Source organism: Chrysochloris asiatica, unplaced genomic scaffold (assembly GCF_000296735.1).
Source record: "Chrysochloris asiatica unplaced genomic scaffold, ChrAsi1.0 scaffold00013, whole genome shotgun sequence".
Classification (NCBI taxonomy): Eukaryota; Metazoa; Chordata; class Mammalia; order Afrosoricida; family Chrysochloridae; genus Chrysochloris; species Chrysochloris asiatica.
This window is the reverse complement of record NW_006408531.1, coordinates 34,073,065-34,097,399: the sequence shown is the minus strand read 5'-3', so window position 1 is coordinate 34,097,399 and position 24,335 is coordinate 34,073,065. Positions and strand designations below refer to the sequence as shown.

At 35.9% G+C, this 24,335-nt stretch overlaps 1 protein-coding gene across 1 annotated transcript in view; it reads right to left on the bottom strand.

The window, feature by feature from the left end:
* Positions 1-8,091: 8,091 nt before the first annotated feature.
* The window catches only part of TRDN (triadin), a 203,327-nt gene continuing 187,083 nt past the window's right edge, over positions 8,092-24,335 (bottom strand). The window contains exons 12-13 of the mRNA XM_006834733.1: positions 11,253-11,334; positions 8,092-8,227 (exon numbers count right to left, since the gene is read on the bottom strand). Of these exons, the coding sequence (XP_006834796.1) occupies positions 8,092-8,227; positions 11,253-11,334 (218 nt within the window). The remainder of the gene's footprint in view (positions 8,228-11,252; positions 11,335-24,335) is intronic.

Genomic DNA, 24,335 nt, shown 5'->3' with positions numbered 1-24,335 from the left:
GAAATTTGTAAGAGAACTACATAGCCAACCAATTGGAACAGATCCACACTTGTACCTGTTTCAAAGAAAGGTGAACCAGTGGAATGTGGGAATCATTAAACAATGTTATTACAATCACATGAAAGTAAAGTTTGTCTAAGAATAGTTCAAAAACAACTGCAGCAGTGCATTGATAGGGAGTTGTTAGAAATTCAAACTAAATTCAGAAGAAGATATGGAACTAGGGATATCATAGTTGGCATAGAGGATAACAAAAAGAGGTTGACTAAGCAAACACGTCGCGTAGATCATAACAAACTACTAAGAATATTGTAAGGAATAGGTATTCCAGAACCTTTAATTGTGCTCATGAGGAACCTGTACATAGAATGGGCAGTTTCTTTCTGTTGTGAATACGGTCGCTATTAGTTGGCACCTACTCGATGGCACCCAAGAAGAAGAACAACAGCACCTAACTAAATTTTTTGTCACGTATTCATGGGCATTTTCTAGTAAAGGTCATATGTCAGATCATTAAAAAAGCAACAACAAAAGCAAAAAACATACTAAATTAAATACAATTGAAACCCTACAAGGCTTATTGTCTGGCCTCAATATATACTATTTATTCACTTAATCAAGAAATGTTTATTTAACCTTATGTTGAAACCCTTGTTAGGGTTATGAATTTTTAAAAGTTTCCTCCCAGGGATTCCAAATGAGAGAATAATAAGTGAGAATAATAACAAGTGCTTAATTAATGTTTATGGACTTGTAGTGAAGTGAGAAGTTCTCAGTCCGTATATACTTGTGTCTGGGTAGCTCCATAAAGTGTAATTGCTTGTGTGTGTGTGTGTGTGTGTGTGTGTGTCATTTTGTGCATCAACGTCATTTGGAGATTTTAAAAAAGCAACAACACAAAACAAAAAAAACTCTACGTATTTAAAGTTTTAACACAGAAATATTGCTTGCTCAAGATATTTTTATTTTAAATGTTCCCATGTGCATCTCTATAAGATTATGGGGTGTATAAGATTCTTTTCTAACAGATTTTCATTTTGAACATCATGATTTTACATATGAACATGTTTTTGTATTTTCATTTATATGCCTTTTCTTCTGACAGTTTGAGTTGTCTGTAGCTGGAAATATATTGTAAGTGATTTCATTACGTTTTAAACTTCAAAAACAAGTAGAAATGTGAGAAAATTAAGCTCTTTCTTCTCATGGCTGAATTATCGATAGTTGGAGAACAACTTTATTGAATTCAAATTCTAAAAGTACATTGCTTCAGATTTCTATTTGAAAAATATAGTTGCTTTATTTCAAGATCTGAGAATTTAGAGATTCATTTACTATATAAACTAGAAAGATTTAATTGTTATTGATATATATATATATTTTGTCTTTAAAATGAAAAAAAATGTTAATGGCAGATTGAGTAAATACTCAAGTCCCTAATGAGAGAGTCCTTTCAAAAAAAGCTTTCTTTAACAAAGAAAAAAAAAGAAAAGACAAAAAGCTAGTGTCCATTCAGAGTTCAACTTTTAAATTGCAATAATCTTAATTTTTGAATTCAGGTTTATTTTAAGCAATGGACTAAATAAATTTCAAAATAGCTCATGTATTATATTTAACTAGTAACAAATGTTTCTATTTTTCCTTTCCTAGTAATTGGTCGACTCTAGCAGCTAAAAAATGTTCTTATACTTCACTTAATTGAAGCATGCGTCCTTCATCCTTTATTAACTGAACAGTATCAAGACTTTCTACTCCATTTGGTTAATGAAGACCTTGCTTTAAAAGACACAGCCACTTTTCGCACCTGCTATATAAAGAAAGAATAATGTCCTTTAGGATTGCAATAAGCTATGTGTAATAAAAACTTAGGTCAAACTGACACAAATATAAAATAAATGTTTTATAAATAAAAATGGGACTTGCAAACATAAGTTTTATCGAAACTCAGTTTTTTTTTTCATTTAAAAATATTTATAATAAGATTTTGCTTGTACAGAGGCTTCCAATCAATATCCCATCATAAGAAAGATATTAATAGATGATAGCCACTTAGATTTACAAACCAACTTGACCTTAACTTCCTCTTTGGCTCTTTATCGGTCAAACATGGGAAGTAAATTCTCTCTTGATACCACTAAAAAGTTATTAGAAATATCTGAGGCAGGAATTAGACCCTGAACTCAACAAAAGACTATTTGACTATGAGGCTACCACCTTGGTTGCCACTCATTGACCTCCAATGTAAAAACATATAACTCCTACTGGACAATTAAGAGATAAACGTTCTTACTTATATTGGTGGATGTGTGGGGGAAGAAAAACAATACTACTTCCTATTATAGGTTAGTGAGAAAAAGCTAAAAATTTTCAAATAGATTTTTTTGTGGTTGTGAATTATTATGTTAATATTTGTGTCCCTATCACAAATGCTAGTAATAATTTATTTTTTTAAAAAGTGAACTGGGGACCATAGAACACAGGGTAGGGGATAGACACATCGTAGTTCAGATGTTGGGGAGGGCAATACACAAGAAGGGGGAGGGGAATGGAAGAACAAGGTACATAGGGGAACAAAGAAGCAAGTGCATGGTGTAAATGAAACAGAGGTAAATAGTGATATATACTCAACCTTGGAACAACAGGGCTCTATGATACAAGGATCAAGATGTAGTCTGAATGGGTAAAAGAGGGGAAATAATGTTAAGATGTTTGACTGTCTTATAAATATTGCTTTCCCTTGCCTACTACTGTAAAATAGACAGTTGAGTGGGATAGAAATGAATATTGGGAAACATTATTACAGAAAGCTTGTAAGCCCATCTTCAGCCTATAACTGATTGGAATACCTAAAAGGGGTTCTAGAATTTGCCCAGTTAAATAGGCTTCCTGCCAAGCCTTTGTAGTGTATAGGACCTTAGATGGAATCCTGAGTCCCACTCAGAACCTTCTGAGGTGTGACATTCTCACTTGAAAGGACAAGCAGATCAGCCTGGAATAACTAGAGCAACAGAAAATACTTCTTGAAAGAAAGACCAGCAGGAAAAAAACCCAAAACAAAAATGGCATTCTGACTGGCTGTTACAAGAACAAGCAAGTTGTTCACTAGGGAGCCATCAAAGCAAGCAATCAAGTTTCTTCAGAACAAACCCCCCTCCAAGACTGAAACTCAAAGGGAACACATGAGTAGTCATGTAAGCTTGCTGGTGACCGTATTAGTCTGATGGTGAGTGGAATAGGGGGAAAGGCAGCAATGAAGATATGGGCCAACTTCGACCACATTCCATAGACTCCCATCAACTTGGAGATGAGAGAGATAAGATGAAGGGCTGGTTGGTCCAAAATGTCGTGAGACCTAGGGACTCCTGAGTCCATGGACAAGGACATAGCCATAGAAGGCTAGAGCTGAAATCAAAGTATCCAGATGATACGAACTGAGATGCACAAGAATGTTGAAATTTGTAGATAGTACCCATTCAGCCTATCTTCTATGGCTTGATAATCAGAACTTAATTAGAAGATTAGAAAAAAACTTTTTTTGGATAAAGGAAACAAGTGTAAATTGCTACAATTTGATGGACTTGACCTATACTTATGGATGTAGTAGCTCAAAATACTGACTGAGAGGGAAGGAGTTTTCACATCAAGGATCAATCTTATCCTTTCTGTATACAGGGTTGATAAGGACAGGAAACTTATACATTGGTTATCTAAAATGAGAAGGCTATAAAGGCATGAAGTGACCAACTTACAAGTTTTCAAGAAAGAGTTTGGTTTCAGAGTGTGGGGGGTAAAGTGGACATTGGCTATCTAAAATTGGGGGACTATAAAGGCACGAAGTTTTGGTAAGTGTACCAGTGATAGGTAAGATATTAATTAACATTAGAGGAAGCTGGATCAAGGGTTATGTCAATTGTCTTTATTATTTTTACAACTCTTCTATATATCTAAAATTATTTCAAAATAAAATCTTGTGAATCAGCAATAAAATATTGGCATGCTGGAAACTCTGAAACAGATGCTTAACTTGCATTTGGCAATATTGATTAGTTCATTGTGTAACACAAAGGTATTAAACAATTCTGTTAATATGCATAGAAAAAATAATGAAAGAAATAACAACTTGAGGAAAAATGGAATTGTGGAGATGGATCATATATTTGAGATAATCTACTTAAAAAATATCAGCTTGCCTTGCTGATGAGGAAACTAGGTCTCTGAAAGATTGACATATATATATATATATCACAGATAACCTTTAATTAAGATTCCTGACTTCTATACTGTCACTTAAGGAGCTCTGGTAGCATAGTGGTTACTAATCAGGCTGCTAATCTCACTGTCAGCAGTTTGAAACTACCAGCTGTTCCACGGGAGAAAGATGAGGCTTTCTGCTCCTGTAAAGATTTATAGCCTCGGAAACCCTGTACAGGGTCGCTATGATTCTGAACTGACTCCACGGCACATAATAACAATACTGTCATTTACATGGCAGAGAGAAAATTTAGAGGAAAGAATAAGTCACTCTTATCTTATAAATTACAAATCTATAGACACCAGTCCCTTTTTGTCATTAATTTCTCTTGAGCATTTCACTTGTTTGAATAACTTTTCTTCTTCACAGTCTTTCATTTGTGGTTTCAGCTGTCTGTCATTCAATGATATTCTTCCCCATATTTTCTTTCTTGAGTGAATGCTCTTCTTACATTGGGTGGCTAAACAACCTCAGTCACATTCTTGGTTGAACTGTCCTTCATTTATGTTCAGAAGTTTCTGAATTCATTTGTTCCTTAAGATCTTGATAAGTGTTGAATAAAGAAGTAAGACTATGGCTAATTGAATGTGGGAATCACTGGTTATAAAAAATAAATAAATAAACATAGTTTTGGTACAGAAATTCTTGAGTCCTTTAATACACTAACAAATATTGTGAATAACCAAGAAGCAATACTCATATATTGTTATTTATTTTGAAGTTCCATCAAGTTCACTTGGACTCATAGCAACCCCTATATAGGTTTTCCAAGGAGTGACTGGTGAGCTTGAACCACCGACCTTGGGGTTCAAACTGACTTTGTAATCTAGCACATAAGCCCACAGTGGCACACTGGAACTCCATGAAGGCAATACTCATATATTTGGCTGCCCCAAAGAATTATATGATGGAAACTGTTTTTCTACCAAGAGTAACAAGGAACTAAAGTTTCCCATAACTTACCTTATAAAATGCTGTGTTGTGGTTAATTTATGACTCTGATATTTGTACCTTTTTTGTTTTTAATCTCCAGACTCTTATATCTGGTTGTCCATTTGAGATGTTTATTATGAAAATTGAGCACAACATTCTGCCCAACATTCCCCACAAGTCTTGTCTCCACCCTGAGTCAGTTCCAACCCATAGTGAACCTGTATAGGGTTTCCAAGGAGTGAACCATCAACCTTGCAGTTCAAAGATAATGTTGTTGTTGTTAAGTGCCATGGACTCAGTTCTGACCATAGCAAACCTGCAATCCAAATTGATAACATGAATCCAGAAGTCAAGGGGCTTGGTTGATGCAATGGGTTGGAACTGACTCGATGACATTTAACAGCAACAACATTATCTTTGAACTGCAAGGTCGGTGGTTCAAGCTCAACAGCCGGATCTTGGAAACCCTATACAGGATCACTATGTGTCAGAACTGACTCAATGACACTTAACAACAAGAACAACATTATCAAGAGATGGAGAAGGAGAAAGTGAAAGATCTGGGCATTTATTCCCAGATCCTTCCCTGATTTACTGTAAATCTTACAGACATCATTTTGCAGAGTAATTATGTTTTCCTGCTGAAGGGCATACGTCTGATTGGAAAACTCTCATCTACAGTTACAAGTCTTACTGCGTTTAGATATCACTCCACTTACATTTTCATCCTAGAGGACATGCAACTTTCTTATTTTGCTAGTTCTTAGGTACTTCACTGTAAGTCTGCCCAAGCCTTTATCAGTACTATATCCATTAAACCTACTAATAATCCCTTGCACAACTCAGGGATTCCAAAATGAACTCATTATTATCTCCCAATATCTATTTTTCATTCTTAATATCATTCATTTATGCAAGTCAGACCAGAACCTTAGTAATTATGCTTAGCCTTAACATCTAATTGGTAATCTGAGAAAATGGAAACAGATTGAGCTTTGGTAAGAGACACTTGACTTTCAGTTCCAATTATACCACTTTAGAGTTGTGTTATCTTAGGCAACTTATTTAATTTCTCTGCTGTCTTTAAAGTGATGTCAACCATATTCACTGCATGGAGTAGTTTTGAGGGTTGAATAAAGATTTTTAAACAAAACAAGTGACATAATATTTCATCATGAATGCTGCTGTTGTTATTGTTGTTGTTAGTTGCTTTCCATTTAATAATAACTCATGGCAACACCCTATGAGCACAGTAGAACTACCTCAAAGAGTTTTAAAGGCCATGATCTTCTAAAAACACACCTGTCTTCTGAGGAGCCTCTGTGTTGGTTTGAACCACCAATGTTTTTTGGCTAGTACCTGAGTGTAACTGTTGGCATCGTGTTAGCCTATTAAAATCTTCATACCTTATTCCAAGAATGTTGCATTTTAGATAACCATAATAGCTTCAGAAAGGGTGTACTGCTGAGGGGTGGCAGTAAGGGTCTTAGAGAATAATACCCTTATTCTCTAAGGTCTTATTCTTTTGCTCAGTAGCTTCAACAGGCTCACCCAATCTATAGGGTGAGGTGCAAAAACTTTAATTGTGTGTATTAAACCATTCAGGATACAATTCCAGCCCTCAATAAAGAAATTAAATTCACCTATGGTGACCAATTTCATAAATGCAATTACCTTAATATCTTCAGTAGATACCAATATAACATAAAAATTAATGATTTGCTATACATACAAGAGAAATTTCCTTATATAAAATGATAATGCTAATAGCAGTTGAGCACCAACTGTGCAATAAAATGTGCTAAGTTGTTATATTTGTTATTTCATTTAATATTTTCAGCAACTTTATAAGTTTAATAGATACTAAAATTAGTTTGGTCCATGCATTTTTATCAAAATTTATAAGTAAAGGTCAATTAAGTAAAAAATTACCAAAATTCATGAGTTTATTCCACCACAAAATGAAGAAAAAATAGTATATTCTCTTAATGTTCAATAAAATCTGTTGTGTTATAGAGTTAATAAAATAAGAACTGAAACCAAATTGTATTTTATTATTTTATATTTTCTGTTTCTCAGGATATACCTCACTGAAGAACAAAGGTGATAAAGTTCTTGGTTTAATAGAATTGTAAATAAAGCTTTCCTACCTCCTATAGAACATTGTCCTCAGATACTTCCTATGGTAAGAAATTATCTTAGAATAATTTCAACATAGTGTTCCATTCTTTCTCCATGCAAATCCTACCAACTTATTATTTAGGGCCTAGTGCAAGTCTTGTGTTTTCACTTCATTACCTTACTCCATTCAAATTTTATCGTTTTCTGAACATTTTCCAAATATTTACAACCTTTATGATCTGTGCAACTCAATTTTGTACTTCAGTAACTAATGCTTCAAAACAGTATGACATAAGGGTGTGTCTGGACTTCCTAGCCCCAGAACTACTTTTCAATGTTATTTTTGTTAAAATTCGATAATCAAACATATTTCTCTACAAAATAATCTAGCATAGAGCAGATGTCAGAGGAAACAACTTAGCATGAAGTTAGTCCCTTTATATTTAAAGATTTAAATCAATAAACGTTCTTTATGGTATCCAAATCTTGTGTTGTATGGAGAGAAAGAAAAAACAAGGATGGCACAACAAAAGGTCAAAGTGATCTGAGACTTGAAGTGCATGAGTGCTTTGCAAAATGAAGTGAATGGGGTGAGAAACATATTTGTTAAAGCACGGTGAAAGCACAGAGAAGACTTATAACTCCACAGATGTGTAAAGTGCTTTACCTACAATAAGATCCATGACTTTCTAGATTTCTGCTGATAGAATTCAGGGTAGCTGTTTTCTTCTTCCAAATTCCATATGAGTAAATGTTATAATTCAGCCTAATTTAAAACTATGTTTTTAAACATTACATGCAAATATGTTTAAGCCCCTACATTTTGACCCATTATAATTGTATTCCTTAAACAACAACAACAACAAAAATGCTTTAATGGTACATGTAAATTTCACTTTTTTTTTTTTTTTTTTACATTTTCTTACAACTTGGTCCTAAGAAAGTCCCAGAATAAAATAGTGCATCAAGAGGACTATGCATAATCAGCTCACTAAAAACAGCTTGATTAATACTAAATATGTCCTAGTTCCTAATCAATTATGCTAATGAAGTTGCAGGCAGCAAGTCTGCAAGCCCTGACAAAGCCCATGCTCTCAGCACCACCAGATAACCTGGACTCTTTAGGAAGTTGCTCAGGGCTAGCATTCTCAGTGCAAAGATTAGATCTGTGCACATTGCAAATACATGCTAGCAAAAGGCATGTAATTTTTGTAAGACTGTCGCAAACTTTAATACTGTTGATTTATTCACTTAAACATATTACTAAGTTCTTGGAATGAAATGTCAAATTTAATTGCTCTGTAGATATAACAATAGAACGTAAATGTTCCACTTAGATAATGACACATCTTTGCAAAGTGATAGATTGATAGACAAAACATTTGCCACTTGGTGTTTTATGAAACTATGTGAAGTGATAAAACAGAACCATCATTTTAATAATCTAGCTACCAAAGTAGACTTCAAGTTTGGGAATCTTAGTCACTTGATGTTATGTCCAGTTCCCAACAACAGAATTAGAATCTTATGAAACTGAAGGTTGCACTATTGTTTACAGGTTGCCTTTCATCATATGCATCTGGGCAGTAGGATGGAGTCACTTGTCAGTTTGGTGAGAAGTTACTTGTGTCATATTAATGCTAGAATAAAAATAACTCTGATTTCTCTCTTTTGATAGAACACAGGAAACTGAGTTCTAGAAAAATTTGTTTATTTCAATTTCTTGTTGTTGCTGTGTTGCTGTTAAGTGCCTTCAAGTCGGTTCTGAATCATAGCAACCCTGTGTAGGGCTTCCAAGGAGCGTCTGGTGAGTTTGAACTACAGACCTTGTGGTGCGGTCCAATGCTTATCCTAGAACGCCACACCAAGTAAATGCATAGTAGTAACCAATGATGAATTTGTTCTTGGTTTTTGTTGTATTACTTCCTTCGATATACACTTAACTACATTTGAGTTCTATGTGCAAAGATGATTTTAGAAATATTTGTTGTTGTTGTTGTTCAGTTTCCTAGAGTTGGTTCCGACTCATAATGACCCCATGTAGGGTTTCCGAGAAGCAGTTGGTGAGCTTGAACCACTGACCTTGTGGTTCCAACCAACCTTGCAGTCCAGTGTATTAACCCACAGTGCCACATTTGGCACCTGTAAATGATAAGTATCAACATAAAATGTTGCTAATTGGGAATTCTTAGTTGAGAAACTTCCATTGGGGCCCTCACACTTATTTCAACCAGTGCTACATTTTCTTTTCTAGGCTTTCACAGTATTTTATACTGACTTGTGTTTTGGTTTTCTTCCTATTGTGGTAATCAGCATATCTATTAGACCACAACAACCAGCATCATTCCTGTATGCTATTCAATGTACAGGGCTCTGCTTAACCCTCTTCTGGCTGTATCCTATTCAGGAACTGGGACTCTGGATTGATAAGGGTGTGGCCACCTGGAGTCACTTCATATATTCCAGGTCTGAGGACACTGAGATTCTTTCCACAAGCAGCTTCCACTTTGATGCCAAGGCCTATAGGTACCTCTTCCTGGATGAATATTCACAAGGGAGACCAGCCCTAGTTCCAAGGGATGGTCAAAACCAGTAGGCTGTTGGACATAGTGGAACTACATGGACACATGGAATGGGGTATACACACATGTGCCCATAATATCTCTTTCAATTTGGGACAGAGCCAGGGAAAGAAGGTAGCTATAGGTTGAGGGGACACCTCAATTTGCACTCTTGCAAAAAATAAAAGAGGGTGGGATTCATTTGACTTTAATTGTTGTTGTTGCTGTTAAGTGTCATCTAGTAGATTCCAACTCATATCAAACCTGTATAGGGTTTTCAAAGAGTGGCCAGTGAGTTTGAAGCACCGACCTTGCAGTTAGAAGTCCAGTGTTTATTCAAGAGTGCCACACTAGGACTCCATTGAATTAAACTCTTTTTGTTACATGCCATTGAGTCAGTTCCAACTCACAGTGATACTGTACAGGATTTCCAAGGAGAAGTTGGTGGGTTTGAACTGCTGATCGTGTGGCTTTTGGTTCAGTGCTGATCCTACATTGCCACATTAGCTGTACTTTTATATCTGAAAATTGACTCTTGGCAGACAGAAATGGTTTTCTATTAATTTTGAATTTCTAGTACTATATAAGCATTGATTCATTCAGTTGTGCATAAGGTTGCTATGGTGGGAAGCAACTTGATGATAACTAACAACAACAGTATAATATAGACAATATCTGACATATTCTTATGGTTGAAGGATTGAATGAATTAAGTCTTACAGGTAGGATTTAACATTTTCATCAAAATTGTACGTGATGAGACTTTTCTCCTTGGTTTTTGTTTTGTTTTGTTTTGTTTAATCTAAGCAACATTATGAATATGAAATGACTTCAAAAAATTCATGAAGCAATGGATTTAAAAGATAATGAATTTATCACAAACATTGAAGCCCCCTCGTACACGTATTGAGAATAGAATACACATATAGGAAGTTGTATAAATTCATTGTGCATGCATCATTTTCTCTGAGATGAAACAAGAATAGCAGAGACCAAATTTATATCATGAGTAAGAGGTATAGCTCAGATTCAAATCTAGAGACCGTCACTGGAGTTTTACTACAGAAACTGAGCAAATTGAAATAAAACAGCAAGAAATACAAGGTGAATCATTGTCTCCGTCTCCCTTTACTTCCTGGTTTGACTTCAATGTTACCAAGCTGTTCATCCTGGAAGGTGAATGTCACTAATAAAGGCCTTTTAGGGTCATTTCTGCTTTTCTAAATAAGAGCAAATTAGAGCTGCAGAAAAAGTCAATAGTTATTTAGACCTACTAAAGCTGCATAAGAAAGATTTCTTGCTTCTTTTGCAAATATTTTGTTTTATACCTCTACATTCTACTCTATCTACATAGAAAAAAACCTTTGGAAGAAAATATAAACTACTTGCCTTCAAGAGTAGTTGAAGCTGGAGTGGATGTGGACGCTTGGCCTGTCAGTAATGGAGGAGGTAAGGCAGGGCTTTGTCCTGTGTATAAAATGCAGAAGTCAGTATCAGGGAAATTTATTAGCAAATTTAATATCCATAACTAAAATAGCTAGATAGGCCCACAGCATGAATAATTCATAATCATGAGTATAAATTCATATTATTATGCAATAAGGTAACTGTTATTAGGTGAGATCTTTAAATGGATACATTTACAGATTCAGTTATCCTTAGAGCTATTTCTGAATATGTTATTTTTCATAGATGTATACACAAAGTTAAATATATCTACTGGACTTCATTAATGGAAAATCTACATGAGATCAAATAAAGCAATTTATTTTCAATATGCACTTTAAATTATGGAAACTAAAATCACAGAAGCTGAGAAGAATCCTAATATATAGAAAAATGATCATTTTTTTTCATTTAACTAAAAATTCTTAAATGCTATAATAGGACTATATAAGAAGGTTGAAATTCACAGGCCTTTGATATTGAACAGGTACATTTTCTCCTGCCAAAATAAATGACCTGTAGTTAAGTAAATAATGAGTCCAAGCGAAAATATATTCAGTTTCATAGAACCTTAAAATACTCCCTAAAGTCCGGGGCTTATTATGAACAGTATTAAAAACCACAAACATTTCAGAGCGCTTCCTCATCCCAAGTGATTTCTTTAATTAACTAATACCAACCTGGCCATGAACTGTAAACATTAACTAACATATAATCTCTTATGGGATGCTTACAAACTATTTTATCATTAATTTTAATTCCATAGACTCATGCTGCATTTTTTGTTTAAGTCCAGAAATCAACATGAGAATACATATCTTCTAAAAATCTCACCTACAACTAGATGTTATCAAATGTTAGCAGACCTGTCTGCATACTGGAAGCTTTCTGTTTATAGAATTTGTCAAAATTAGTTCTCTGTAGCAAATTGTAGTTTAGTCAGTAAGCAAAGCAATTCAAGTTTCTCATGTGCCACATTCCACGAAGCTGAGAAGGCAGAATCCTAGGCCTCGGTACTCATACCAAATAGACCTTGGTCCCCATTCATTACAGAATTTTATTCTATTTATAAGACCCATGCAGACTGAAAATTGAGCATATACAAATATGAATAAAAGCAAAGCATATTGTTTCAAAACATGCAGTCTATTAACTGGAGAAATATTAATCCATAATATTGTTTTTCTCATCAGACCAAAGGTTTGATAAAAACAAAAGGAAACACAGAAGTTCATTTTTTGAGGAACTGAAAAATAGTTAAGGTTGACCATACTAAGAAAAAGTTTAATATACATCATTTTTTCCTAACATTGTATATATGTCAACAACAATACTAAACCATTTTCTGGTTTAAGTCATGTCATTTTCACATAGAACTAAGGTGTAAGTATCAGTTTGCGGTTGTGGAAACAAGAATGATGGTTCAAGTCACACAATTCCTAAAAAAAACAGGAGTTTCCATGCAGGTTCCAGAGACCCAATGTTTAACACTCCTCTCAGAGCGCCTGAGCATGGCAAGAGAGTCATCTTAACATTGGGGGACCACAACTGCAGCTGTGGAGGCACAGAGAAGTAAAGCTTTTTCCTTGAGCCTTCCACCTTCTTTGTGGGTCAAAAGGATATATATTTGCAAAGACTTGCAAATCTTGATTAAAAGTTGTCCTGAAAAAATGTATCTTAGTCAGAATGACATTTGCAACTCTAATATCTATGAAGAATCCAGGTATAGGAATGAATCAATTCAACGAATGTATGTGGTCACGAGTACAAATGAATTGTTTCTAAATTCTAAGACTTTTCAAAAATATCTCTATGGCATGGTGTCTGGTTCAATCTAAGCTGCCTTTCGTTCTGCCATATACTTCTGTGAACAGTGGTGGATATATTATCATAATCTATAATGTTTTTGATGGACTCCTCATGAATTTATTTCAAAATTGTGAGGTCCTTTTAACCAAAGTACCACATTTATCATTTACAATATAAAACATTCTGAGACTTATTTGGTGTGACTAAAAAGCTCATAACTTTTTTTCAAAAATTAATTATGTACCAAATGCTGAAGAATAACAAACTGCAACACTGCTTTCTGTAATCTCTGGTATACTAACTGGAGGCAATTCATAGAGATAATTATAATAAGGGGTGAAAAGCAGTCAAGAAATCAAACGACATATTGCATTAGGCAAATCTGCTGCACAAGACCTTTTTAAAGTGTTGAAGAGCAAAGATGTCAGCTTGAAGACTAAGGTGCGCCTGACCCAAGCCATGGTATTTTCAATAACCTCATATGCATGTGAAAGCTGGATGGTAAATAAGGAAGACCGTAGAAGAATTGATGCTTACGAGTTATGGTGTTGGAGGAGAATATTGAAAGTGCCATGGGCTGCCAGAAGAACCAATAGATCTGTGTTGGACGAAGTGCAGCCAGAGTGCTCCTTGGATGTCAAGATGGCCAAACTTCGTCCTCATACTTTGGACATATTGTCAGGAGGGACAAATCACTGTAGAAGGATATCATGTCTGGTAAGGTGGCGGGTCAGAGAAAACTAGGAAGACCCCCCAATGAGATGGATTGGCAAAGTGGCAGCATCGATGGATTCAAGTGTGGCAACAGTAGTGAGGTTGGCCCAGGATCAGGCAGTGTTTCATTCTGCTGTGCACAAGGTTGCTGTGAGTTGGTACCAACTTGATGTCACCTAACAACAACAAGGAGTATAGGAGTCCTGGTGTGATTCTGTGGGTTCATGCACTGGACTGCAAAGTTAGTTTGAACCACAAGGTCAATGGTTCAAACTCACCAGCCACTCCTCGGAAACTCCATACAGGGTCGCTATGCATCAGAACCAGCTCAATGAAGGCAGTTAACAACACAACAGTAACAGTGGGTATAGAAGAGATATGGCAGAACAAGTCCTTGAAGAAATTAATTGCAATCTACATTTAAAGGTCTGAGAGAGTGCCACACCAAGACTCCTAACAAGGAAAGTCCTGAAAGAACTTGACCAGATACAGATGGGATAGGGAAGAGGAGCTATTCCACACAGAGGGAATCGCTGAATGAAAAAAAAAAAAAAGCGGAGAGACCAGAATACATTGAATAAAATTGTATTGATGTCCAGTCAGCTTGTAGTTATGGTGATTTCAAGTGTGCCAGAGTCGAACCGCACTCCACAGAAGCTTTGTTGGATGCAGTCTTATGGAAGTGGATCACCAGCTCTTTCTTCTGTGGATTCAAACCTTTTGGCTAGTATCTGAGCGCAAACCATTCGTACCACCCAGGATATAAATACTAAAACAATCAAATTGGTGCTTCTACAGGATAAAGTGCAAGGTCAGTTTGAACTCCAAGGTTGGTGGTTCAAATCCACCAACTGCTCCTTGAAAACCCTATACAGGGTTTCTATGAGTCGGAACTGACTCACTGACACTTAACAACAACAACTACAAAATCCAGTTTACGTCAGAACTTCTTTTCTAATGGAATTGATGACGTTATAATCTCTCAAAATGACTGACTGCATGCTCATGAGGCAGTGGCCACAAAGGACATGAATTGTAAGAAAATGAAAAGGGAAAGCCAAGTGGCCACTTGTCTCCCTGGATACAGTGATAGTTTAGGCAGGAGAATTATATGCTAGGGACCTGTGTTTGTTGCTCTATTGTTGTTGTTAAGTGCCGTTGTGTCAGTTAGGTGCCATCAAAATCATAGTGACCCCATGAAAAGCAGAACAAAATAGTGCCTGACCTTTCACCATCTTCACAATTGTTATGTTTGAGCCCATTGTTGCTGCCACTGTGTTAATCCATCTTTGTTGGGGGTCTTCCCCTTTTTTTTGATCTTCCACTTTATATGAAGCAAGATGTCCTTTTCTAGGAACTGATTCCCCCCTGACATGTCCAAAGAATGACAAATAAAATCTCTCCATCCTTGCTTGTAAAAAGCGTTCTGGTTAAACTTTGAAGATAAATTTGTTTTATTCTGCTTGCAATCCATGGAGTTTTTATTCATCAGAAATGCCACAATTCAAATGCATCAGTTCTTCCCCTGTCTTCCTTACTCATTGTCAAACTTTCACATGCATATGAGACTATTAAAAATAATATGGCTTGGCTCATGTGTACCTTATCCGAAAATTGGTATCTTAGCTCTTTAGTACTTCCAAGAGATCTTTTGTAGCATATTTGCCTATTACAATACATTGTTTGATTTCTTGACTAAGGGTTGATTGTGGATCCAAACAAAATGAGGTAATTGACAACTTCAAATTTTTCTCCATTTATCATGATGTCATTCATTGGTCCAGTTGTGAAAGTTTTTCTTTTCTTTACAATGAGGTGCACTCTAACTGAAGGCCGTAGCCTTTGATCTTCCTCAGCAAGTATTTTAAGTACCCTTCACTTCCATCAAGCAAGAGGTGTCATCTGTTTATTGCAGGCTACTAAGGAGTCTTCCTCCAATTCTAATTTCCCATTCTATATAATTTCATTTAATATTTCATTTAACATTTCACATAATAGAAATCCAGCTTCTATTATTTGCTCGGAATACAGATTAAGTATGATGATAAAAGGATACATCCTTTTGTGGTTGTTATTGTTAGGTGCTGTCCAGCTTACTCCAGCTCATAGAGATGTCATGCACAACAAAACAAAACACTGTCCAGTACTGTGCCATCCTCATAATTGTTGTTAAATTCAATCCCATTGCACGGACACTGTGCCAATCCAGTCCATTGGGAATCTTCCTCTTTTTCTATGACCCTCCACTTTACCAAGCATGATTTCCATCTCCAGGAAAGGGCTCCTCCTTGATAATATGTCTGAAATATGAGAGATGAAATTTTACCATCCTGGCTTCTAAGTTGCATTCTTGCTATACTTCTTTCAAAACAGATTAGTTTGTTCTTCTGGCAGTCCATCATGCTTTTAATATTCTTCGCCTACACCATAACTCAAATGTATCAAATCTTCTATGGTCTTCTTTATTCATTGTCCAAATTTCACTTGCGTATGAGGTGATAGAAAATGCCATGGTTTGGGTCAGGCACACCTCAGTCCTCAAACTAATATCTTTGCTCTTGAACACTTTAAAGAGGTCTTGTGCAGCAGATTTGCCATATGCAATGTGTTATTTGATTTCTTGACTTTTGCCTCCATAACTGTTGATTGTAGATCCAAGCAAAATAAAGTCTGACTTATACAAAGGCTTCGCCATTTTCCATGATGTTATTATTGGTCCATTTATGACAATTTTTGGGTTATCTACATTGACGTGCAGTCCACACTTTGATCTTCATCAGTATTTTAAGTCCTTTTCACTTTCAGCAAGCAAGATTGTATCTTCTGCACATCACAGGTTGTTAATGAGTCTTCTTCCAATCCTGATGCCATGTTCTTCTTCATATAATTCAGCTTTTCAGATTATGTGCATAGCATGCAGATTAAATACATATGGTAAAAAATACAACCATGGCACACACCTTTCCTAATTTAAAACCATTTAGTGTCACCTTGTTCTGATTAGTCTATGTACAGGTTCCTCATGAGCACAATTAAGTGTTCCAGGATACTCATTCTCAACAATGTTGTCCATAGCTTGTCATGATTCACATCCTCTCTGACTTTAAACCATTCAGTATCCTCTTGTTGTGTTTGAATGACTGTTTCTTGGTCTGTGTATAGGTTCCAACAAAACCCTGGCACATACCTTTCCTGATTATAAACCATTCTGTTTCCTCTTTGTTCTGTTTGAACAATTGCCTCTTGACTATGTACAGGTTCCTTATGAACACAACGATGTGTTTTGAATTACCCATTTTTTCTCAGTGTTATCCATAGTTTGTTATGATCCACACAAATGAATGCTTTTTCTCTTCAGTCAATAAATCACAAGTGAGTACATTTCTTATATTTTCTGCTCTTAACCAAGATCCGTCTAATGAATGCAAAGAAATTCATCCTTCTAAATCCTGTTTTTTCTTTTAATGTTTTATTGTGAATTATGTGATAGTTTACATGGGAGAACATTAGTTTTACATTCATTCTATCGTTTATCATTTCATTGCCATAGTTACAAGCCCCTCCATGCATCATCAACCAACCAAAGGGTATACTCTACAAGCCTGCACCTGGTCCAAATCATATTTTGAATTGACTTGAATTTCTGCTAGCTCCCTGTGGATGTACAGCAGCAACCATTTGAAAATTATTTTCAATGAAATTTTATTTGGTGTGATATCAATGATACTGCTCTATGATTTTCACCTTGTTCTGGGTTACCTTTCTTTGGAATGAACACAAATATAGATATCTTCCAATTGGTTGGCCTGGTAGCTGTCTTCCAAATTTCTTGGAATGGACGAATGAATGATTCCAGAAATACATCAGTTTGTTGAAGCATTTCAATTTGTAGTCTATCAATTCCTAGAGCTTTTTCTCCAATGTCTTCAGTACAGCTTGAACTTCTTCTTTCAATACTATTGGTTCATAATCATACGTTACCTTGTAAAATGATTGAGCATCAACCAGATACTTTTGGTGTTTTTGTGTATTCCATCAATGTTCTTTGATACTTCCTTGCTCATTCAATATTTTACTTATAGAATCCTTCAATATTGCAACCAAGCCTGGAATTTCTTCTTCATTTCTTTCAGCTTGAAAAAAATGTTAAATGTGTTCTTTGTTTCATAACTCTAGGTCTTTGAACATTTCATTATAATATGTTACCTTGCCTTCTAAGCTGGCCTTTGAAATTTTCTGTTTAACTCTTCTATATTCTCATTTGTTTTCAGTTGCTTTACCTTCTCTATGCTCAAGAGTATGTTTCAGAGTCTCTTCTGACATCTATTTTTCTTGTAAGTTTTTATTGTGAATTGAGTGATAGGTTGCATGGGAGAATATCGGTTTTACACTCATTGTTTCACTGTAATAATTACAATCCCCTCTGTGCATCATCATTCAACAGTATTTGCATCTATTCCCTCAGGTTTTGTTTGTTTGTTTGTTTGTTTTTTGAGGAGGGGGATGTACACAAAAACACTAAGAATACATAATCATGTAAACAACCACAGGGAATATTCTGCAAGCCACCTCCTGGCAGCCAGCACACAGCCTTTCTCTTTCCATGAATCTAGAGTTTCAACTGCTCTATCTCTCCATGTCATCATCTCTGCCTCCATCTCTGGTGTCGTTGCTTCTCTGGATAGGGTCCCACATTCTGTTCCTGCTCTTCTCCCTAGATGGTCCTAGGTTTCCCTTTCCTGGAACGTAAGTTTAACTACTTCCCCTTTATGTTACAAAATTTCTACTTTTACAGTTGTGACAGTCACAATTAGTCATGATAACAATCATTCACTATTGAATCATAAGAATCTTATCCCCATCTCCCTTCACCAGACCCGTCTAGACAAGATGAAGACTATGCAGTGGGGATTCTACCTTCACCCATACACTCTGAAACCAAACTCCCTCTTGAAAACTTGTAAGACTGTCACTTTGTGCCTTTATAGACCTCCCCCGCTCCCCATTTTAGGTAGCCAGTGTCTAAGTTGACCATCCCTATCAACCCTGCATATAAGGGGCATAGGATTAATCCTTGATGTGAAGGCTTTTTCCCTCTCAGTATTTTGAGCTACTACATCCATAAGTATAGGTCAAATTCATCAAATTGTAGCAATTTACACTTGTTTACTTTATCTTTTTTTTTTTTTTAATCATCCTCTAGTCTAGTTCTGATCATCAAGCTATCGAAGCTATGTCAAATGGGGAATATCTACAGGTCTGAGCACCCTTGTGCCTGACACCTATGTTTGCCTTTTGTTTCTTTCCTGTCTTTTTAATGACCTTTTGCTTTCTATGAGCTTCTGGATGTCATCCCTCAACTCTTCCAGTTTCTTGTCACTGATGTCTAATGTATCAATTTTGCCCTTGAGATGATCTCTAAATTCAGGTGTGATGTTTTCAAGGTCATATTTTGGCTCTCAAGGACTTGTTTTTTATTTTTTCCTCAGCTTTAGCCTGAACTTGCACATGAGCAGTTTCCGGTCTATGACACAGTAGGCCCCTTGCAGTTTTAAACTAATGATATTGAGCTTTTCCATCATTTCTTCCCAAAGTTATAGTCAATTTGACTGCTGTTTACTCCATATGCTGAGGTCCATGTATATAGCAGCTTTCTATATCATTTAAAAATAAGGTATTTACAATGAATAAGTAACTTTTCTTACAAATTTTATCATACAATCTCCAGCTTGGTTTTTATCACCGAGGTCATATTTCCCAATTACTGATCCTTCCTCTTTGTTTCCAGCTTTCACATGTCAACCACCAATAATTATCAATGCATCTTGACTGTATACTTGATCAATTTTAGAATAAAGACATTGGCAGAATTCTTCAATTTCATCATCACTGGTTTTAGTGGTTGGTGCAAAAATTTGTGTAATCATGGCATTAACTGGCCTTCCTTGTAGGTGAATTATCCTATCATAGACAGAAATGTATTTCAAGATAAATCTTGAAATGTTCTTTTTGGCACTGGGTGTGACACTATTTCTCTTCAATGTGCCATTCCTGGCATAATAAACCCTAGTATTCTCCAACTGAAAATGGCTTATACTAGTACATTTCAGTTCAGTAATAACTAGAATAAGGATCTTTTGTATTCCATTTATTTTTTGATGACTTCCAAGTTTCCAAGAATCATGCTTTGTACATTGTACATTTCTATGATTAATGGATATGTGTAGCTGTTTCTTCCCATAATGAGTTGTGCTCGATTAGCAAATGAAAGTCCCCAAAGCTTTGCTCAATCCATATTATTAAGGTCAACTCTAATTTCAGGCAGTATGTCTTCCCTAGTCATTTTGAGTACGTTCCAACACAAAAGGCTCATCATCTGGCGCTATATCTGACAATATTCCACTGCTATTCATAAAGTTCTCAGTGGCTTGGCATACAGAATTTGCCTGCCTTTCCTTATTCCTAGTCTGTCATACTCTGGAAACTCAGCTGAAACTTGTCTACCATGGCTGACCCTGCTGGCATTTAAAATGCTGCTGGCATAGCTGCCAGTATCACAGAAACACACTAGCAACCGTGGTGTGACAAATTGACATAGGATTGGTGGGTACAAACTGACAGACAGGTGATTGGTACTTGTTAGTCTTGGGGACCCAAAAAGAAAACAAAACTTAGATACTTCATCATAACTTATAGATAGAATGTTTTCTTTTACATGCAAATAATGTAGAGAATGCTAATGAAATCAAAGACTATTTTGCTATTTGATGTGCATATTATGTATACTAAATTCATCAAACATAATATTATATTTATGGTGATCATGATTGTTGTGTCTGTTCTGTCTCATAGCAAACCTGTATAGGGTTTCCAAAGTTGTAACTCTTCATGGGAATAGAAAGCATCATCTTTTTTCTGTGGAATGACTGGTAGATTTGAACTGCTGACCTTGTAGTTTAGAAGCTCAGTTTATAATCCACTACACTATCAGAGCTCCTTACACTTATAATACAATTTTAAAAAGAAAGCCTTGTTGTTTGTTGTCAAATCCTCATACTTAGGATCTTATTATTAACTCTGTGATCTTGCAAAGCCTCAAGAAGTTCTTAAGATTCAATATTGTTGTTGTTAAGTGCCTCTGAGTCAGTTCTGACTCGTAGTAGCCCTGTATAGGGCTTCTGAGGAGCAGCTAGTGAGTTTGAACCTCTGACCTTGTAGTTCAAACAGGCTATGTGGTCTAATGTTTATCCTACAGTGCCATACTAGGACTCAATTGTTATTGTTGTTAAGTGCCATCAAGTTGGTTCCAACCTATAGCGATCCTGTATAGGATTTCCAAAGAGCCAACTTTGCAGTTCAAACAGACTTTGCAGTCCAGCACATTAACCCAGTCTTGATGCCACAACATCAAGACTGCAGGACTCAGTAGGATCACTATAAAATGAAGCTAGGTTTTAGGGTTGTTATGAAGATTAAATGAGTAATTACCCAATATATAGTTGTTGTTGATAAATACCATGGAGTCAGTTCTGACACACAGTGACCCTGTATAGGGTTTGCAAGGAGCAACAGTTGGGTTTGAACATCCAACATTGTGGTTAGCAGTCCAGCGCTGATCCTACAGTGCCATGCCATACTAAGACTTCAAAATATTGTTGACAAAGAATCTTGAAAATACCATGGATTGCCAGAAGACCAAACATATCTATCTTGGAAGAAGTACAGCTACAAGGTTCTTTAGAAGCAAGGATGGTGAGACTTCATTTCTCATACTTAGGACATGCCAGGACCGGCCAGTTCATGGAGAAGGACACCACGCTTGGCAAAGCAAAAAGTCAGTGAAAAAAAGGAAGACCCCAAACAATATGGGCTCAAACATAACAGCAATTGTGAGGATAGCGCAAAACTAGGTAACTTTTCATTCTGTTGTGCATAGGGTAGCTATGAGCCAGAAACGACTTGATGGCACCTACCAACAACTCAAAAAATTAAGTCTTTCTCCAATAATGTATGTACCACTCATAAGCCATCTATTTGTACAGGAGGATTTAAAAATGGATTTTGAAAACAAAGATTTAACAGAAAAATTAAACATGATAGAAATAGCAGTAGTCATTTACAAGAATAAGATTTATAATTTTATTAGGAATATTTTCCTTTAGAATTTCTAAGGATTGTTACTCTCTGCAGGAAATATTTGTGTTGCTGAAATTTACATTGGAACTCTAAAGGTTCCCTTTATTTTAAAAGCTATTACCTGAAAATCCCTCTGACATTCAAACAGTGTGCTTATTTTATTTTTGTGCCATGAGTGATTTGGGCTGGCTTATTTCCATAATACCTGAATGGCATGTTTGTAAGCTGCCAATATTTTATTGTTCTGAGTTTTTTCTCACATAAGTCAATTTCATTGTTTTTGCTTTAGTCAAATACCATTGGGGATAGTATATACAGTGCACATTCTTTCTAATGATCTAAGTTACTGATGTTTACTTTGTTAGAAATGATGAATGAGATTGCTCAGAATTTCAAGCCAAGAAAAAGACTATGAGCTGAATTCAAATTGTTTGAAGTAAGCAAGAATTCACTATACTAAAGTTTAATGTATCTAGTGTCTTTATGAAATGTAATTCCCTGGTTGAAAACAATTCCTAGACAACTAAAGTCTACCTCCTAAAACTTGTAAGAAATGTTGACAATATTTTTCTCTAATGACCCCTATTGTATTTCCTGGAGATATTAAGAGATGTACCAAAAGAACAGAAACACTTTGGGAAGACTTCTGATAAGGTGAACAATAAATAACAATGCATCCTGGGAAAGAGAAAGTGATGAGGATCTCTTAGAAGTGACCACTGGATTATAATGCAATTGTTGTTGTTGTTAAGTGCTGCATAGTTGGTTCTGACTTATAACGACCCTGTATAGCATTTCCAAGGAGCAGCTGGTGAATTTGAACCTCCAGCCTTGTGATTCAATCCAACCTTAAGATGGAGCGCTTATCCTATGGTGCCACACCAGGACCCTTACATTTTTAAAAAGTAGACAGTGTGGAATCATTATAAACTCTATCCTAATTAATTTTTTAACCTACTGTCATAGAGTTGATTCCAACTCCCAGCGGCCTGATAAGACAGAGTAGATATGCTTGTTAGGATTTCTGAGCTTGAATCTTCACAGGAGCAAACACACTCATCACTTTTCTGCAGAGTTGCTGCTGGGTGTGAACCACTGACCTTGCAATTTGCAGCCAAGTTCATAACTCGCTACACCACTACGGCTCTTCATTTTTTTATTTTTTTCATTTAAGTTTCATAAAGTAAATATAAAACAAAACCAATTGTCATGGAGTTGACGCCAACTCATCATGCTGACTCCACATGTGTCAGAATAGAATTGCACTGATAGGGTTTTCAGTGGCTGATTTTTCAGAAGTAGATTGCCAGAACTTTCTTTGATGGCATCTCTGAGTGGGCTCAAAACACTAATTTTTTCTGTTAGCAGCTAAATGCTTAACCATCACACAGGTGTTTCTAAGATTCATAAAGAAGTTTGTAAATCCATGACTAAAAATAAAGTGGGATGATCTGAAGTTTGATAGGAAATGATAATTATGCTTGTTAAAGCAATACTGTTAATTTTATATTAGAACAAAGTTCCCAGATCAACTATTGGAATTTTCAAAATATTTAGAGTTTAAAGTCTAGAAATTTTGAATTTAACAAATGCTAAATTGAATGCAAACATGATTTGATATTTCAGGGTGAGATGTGATTGTGGAAGAGTTCTGAAATACTAAGTCACCTTGAACTTCAAATAAATTTATTGTTTCTTTCCCCTGCCTTGTACTTTTAGACCACTTATAAAATGAAGAAAAGTGATCATAGGAAATTGAGGTACTAACCACTTTTCCAAAAAACCTTGATGGTACAGTGGCTAAGCATCGATTGGTGTTTTGAACCCATTCACCTTTGCACAGGAGAAAAACGTGACAGTCTGCCTCTGTAAAGCCTTGGAACCATTTTGAGGCATGTTTCCTCTGCTTTCTAGGCTCACTGGGTGGAGGAATTGACTCAATAGTCATGGGTTTAATTACTCACCCATTCCCTAGGCCTTAAGCCTACTTTAATTTCATAAATAGATTAGAGAAAGAGCAGGCCCTTCCTTAAAAACTATTGCACAAGCTCCATTTGTTAAAAATCATGTGAGTCGCCACGCACATAATAATTTCAGATTTGAAAATGTTCCTCTACATGGAGAAGGAGCTCTGGTAGTACAGGAGTTATGCATTGGGCTGCTAACCACAAGCAGAGTGAATCTACCTGTCGTTGCACTTGAGAAAGATGGGGCATTCTGCTCCCATAAAGATTTACAGTCTCAGAAACTCTATACAGGTACTCTAGGAGTCAGAACTGATTCCATGGCACATAACCACCGCTTGTATAGGGAATTAAATGAAGAAGTTCGAGAGTTTGTATAAGGTGGGCAAGAAAAGAGAT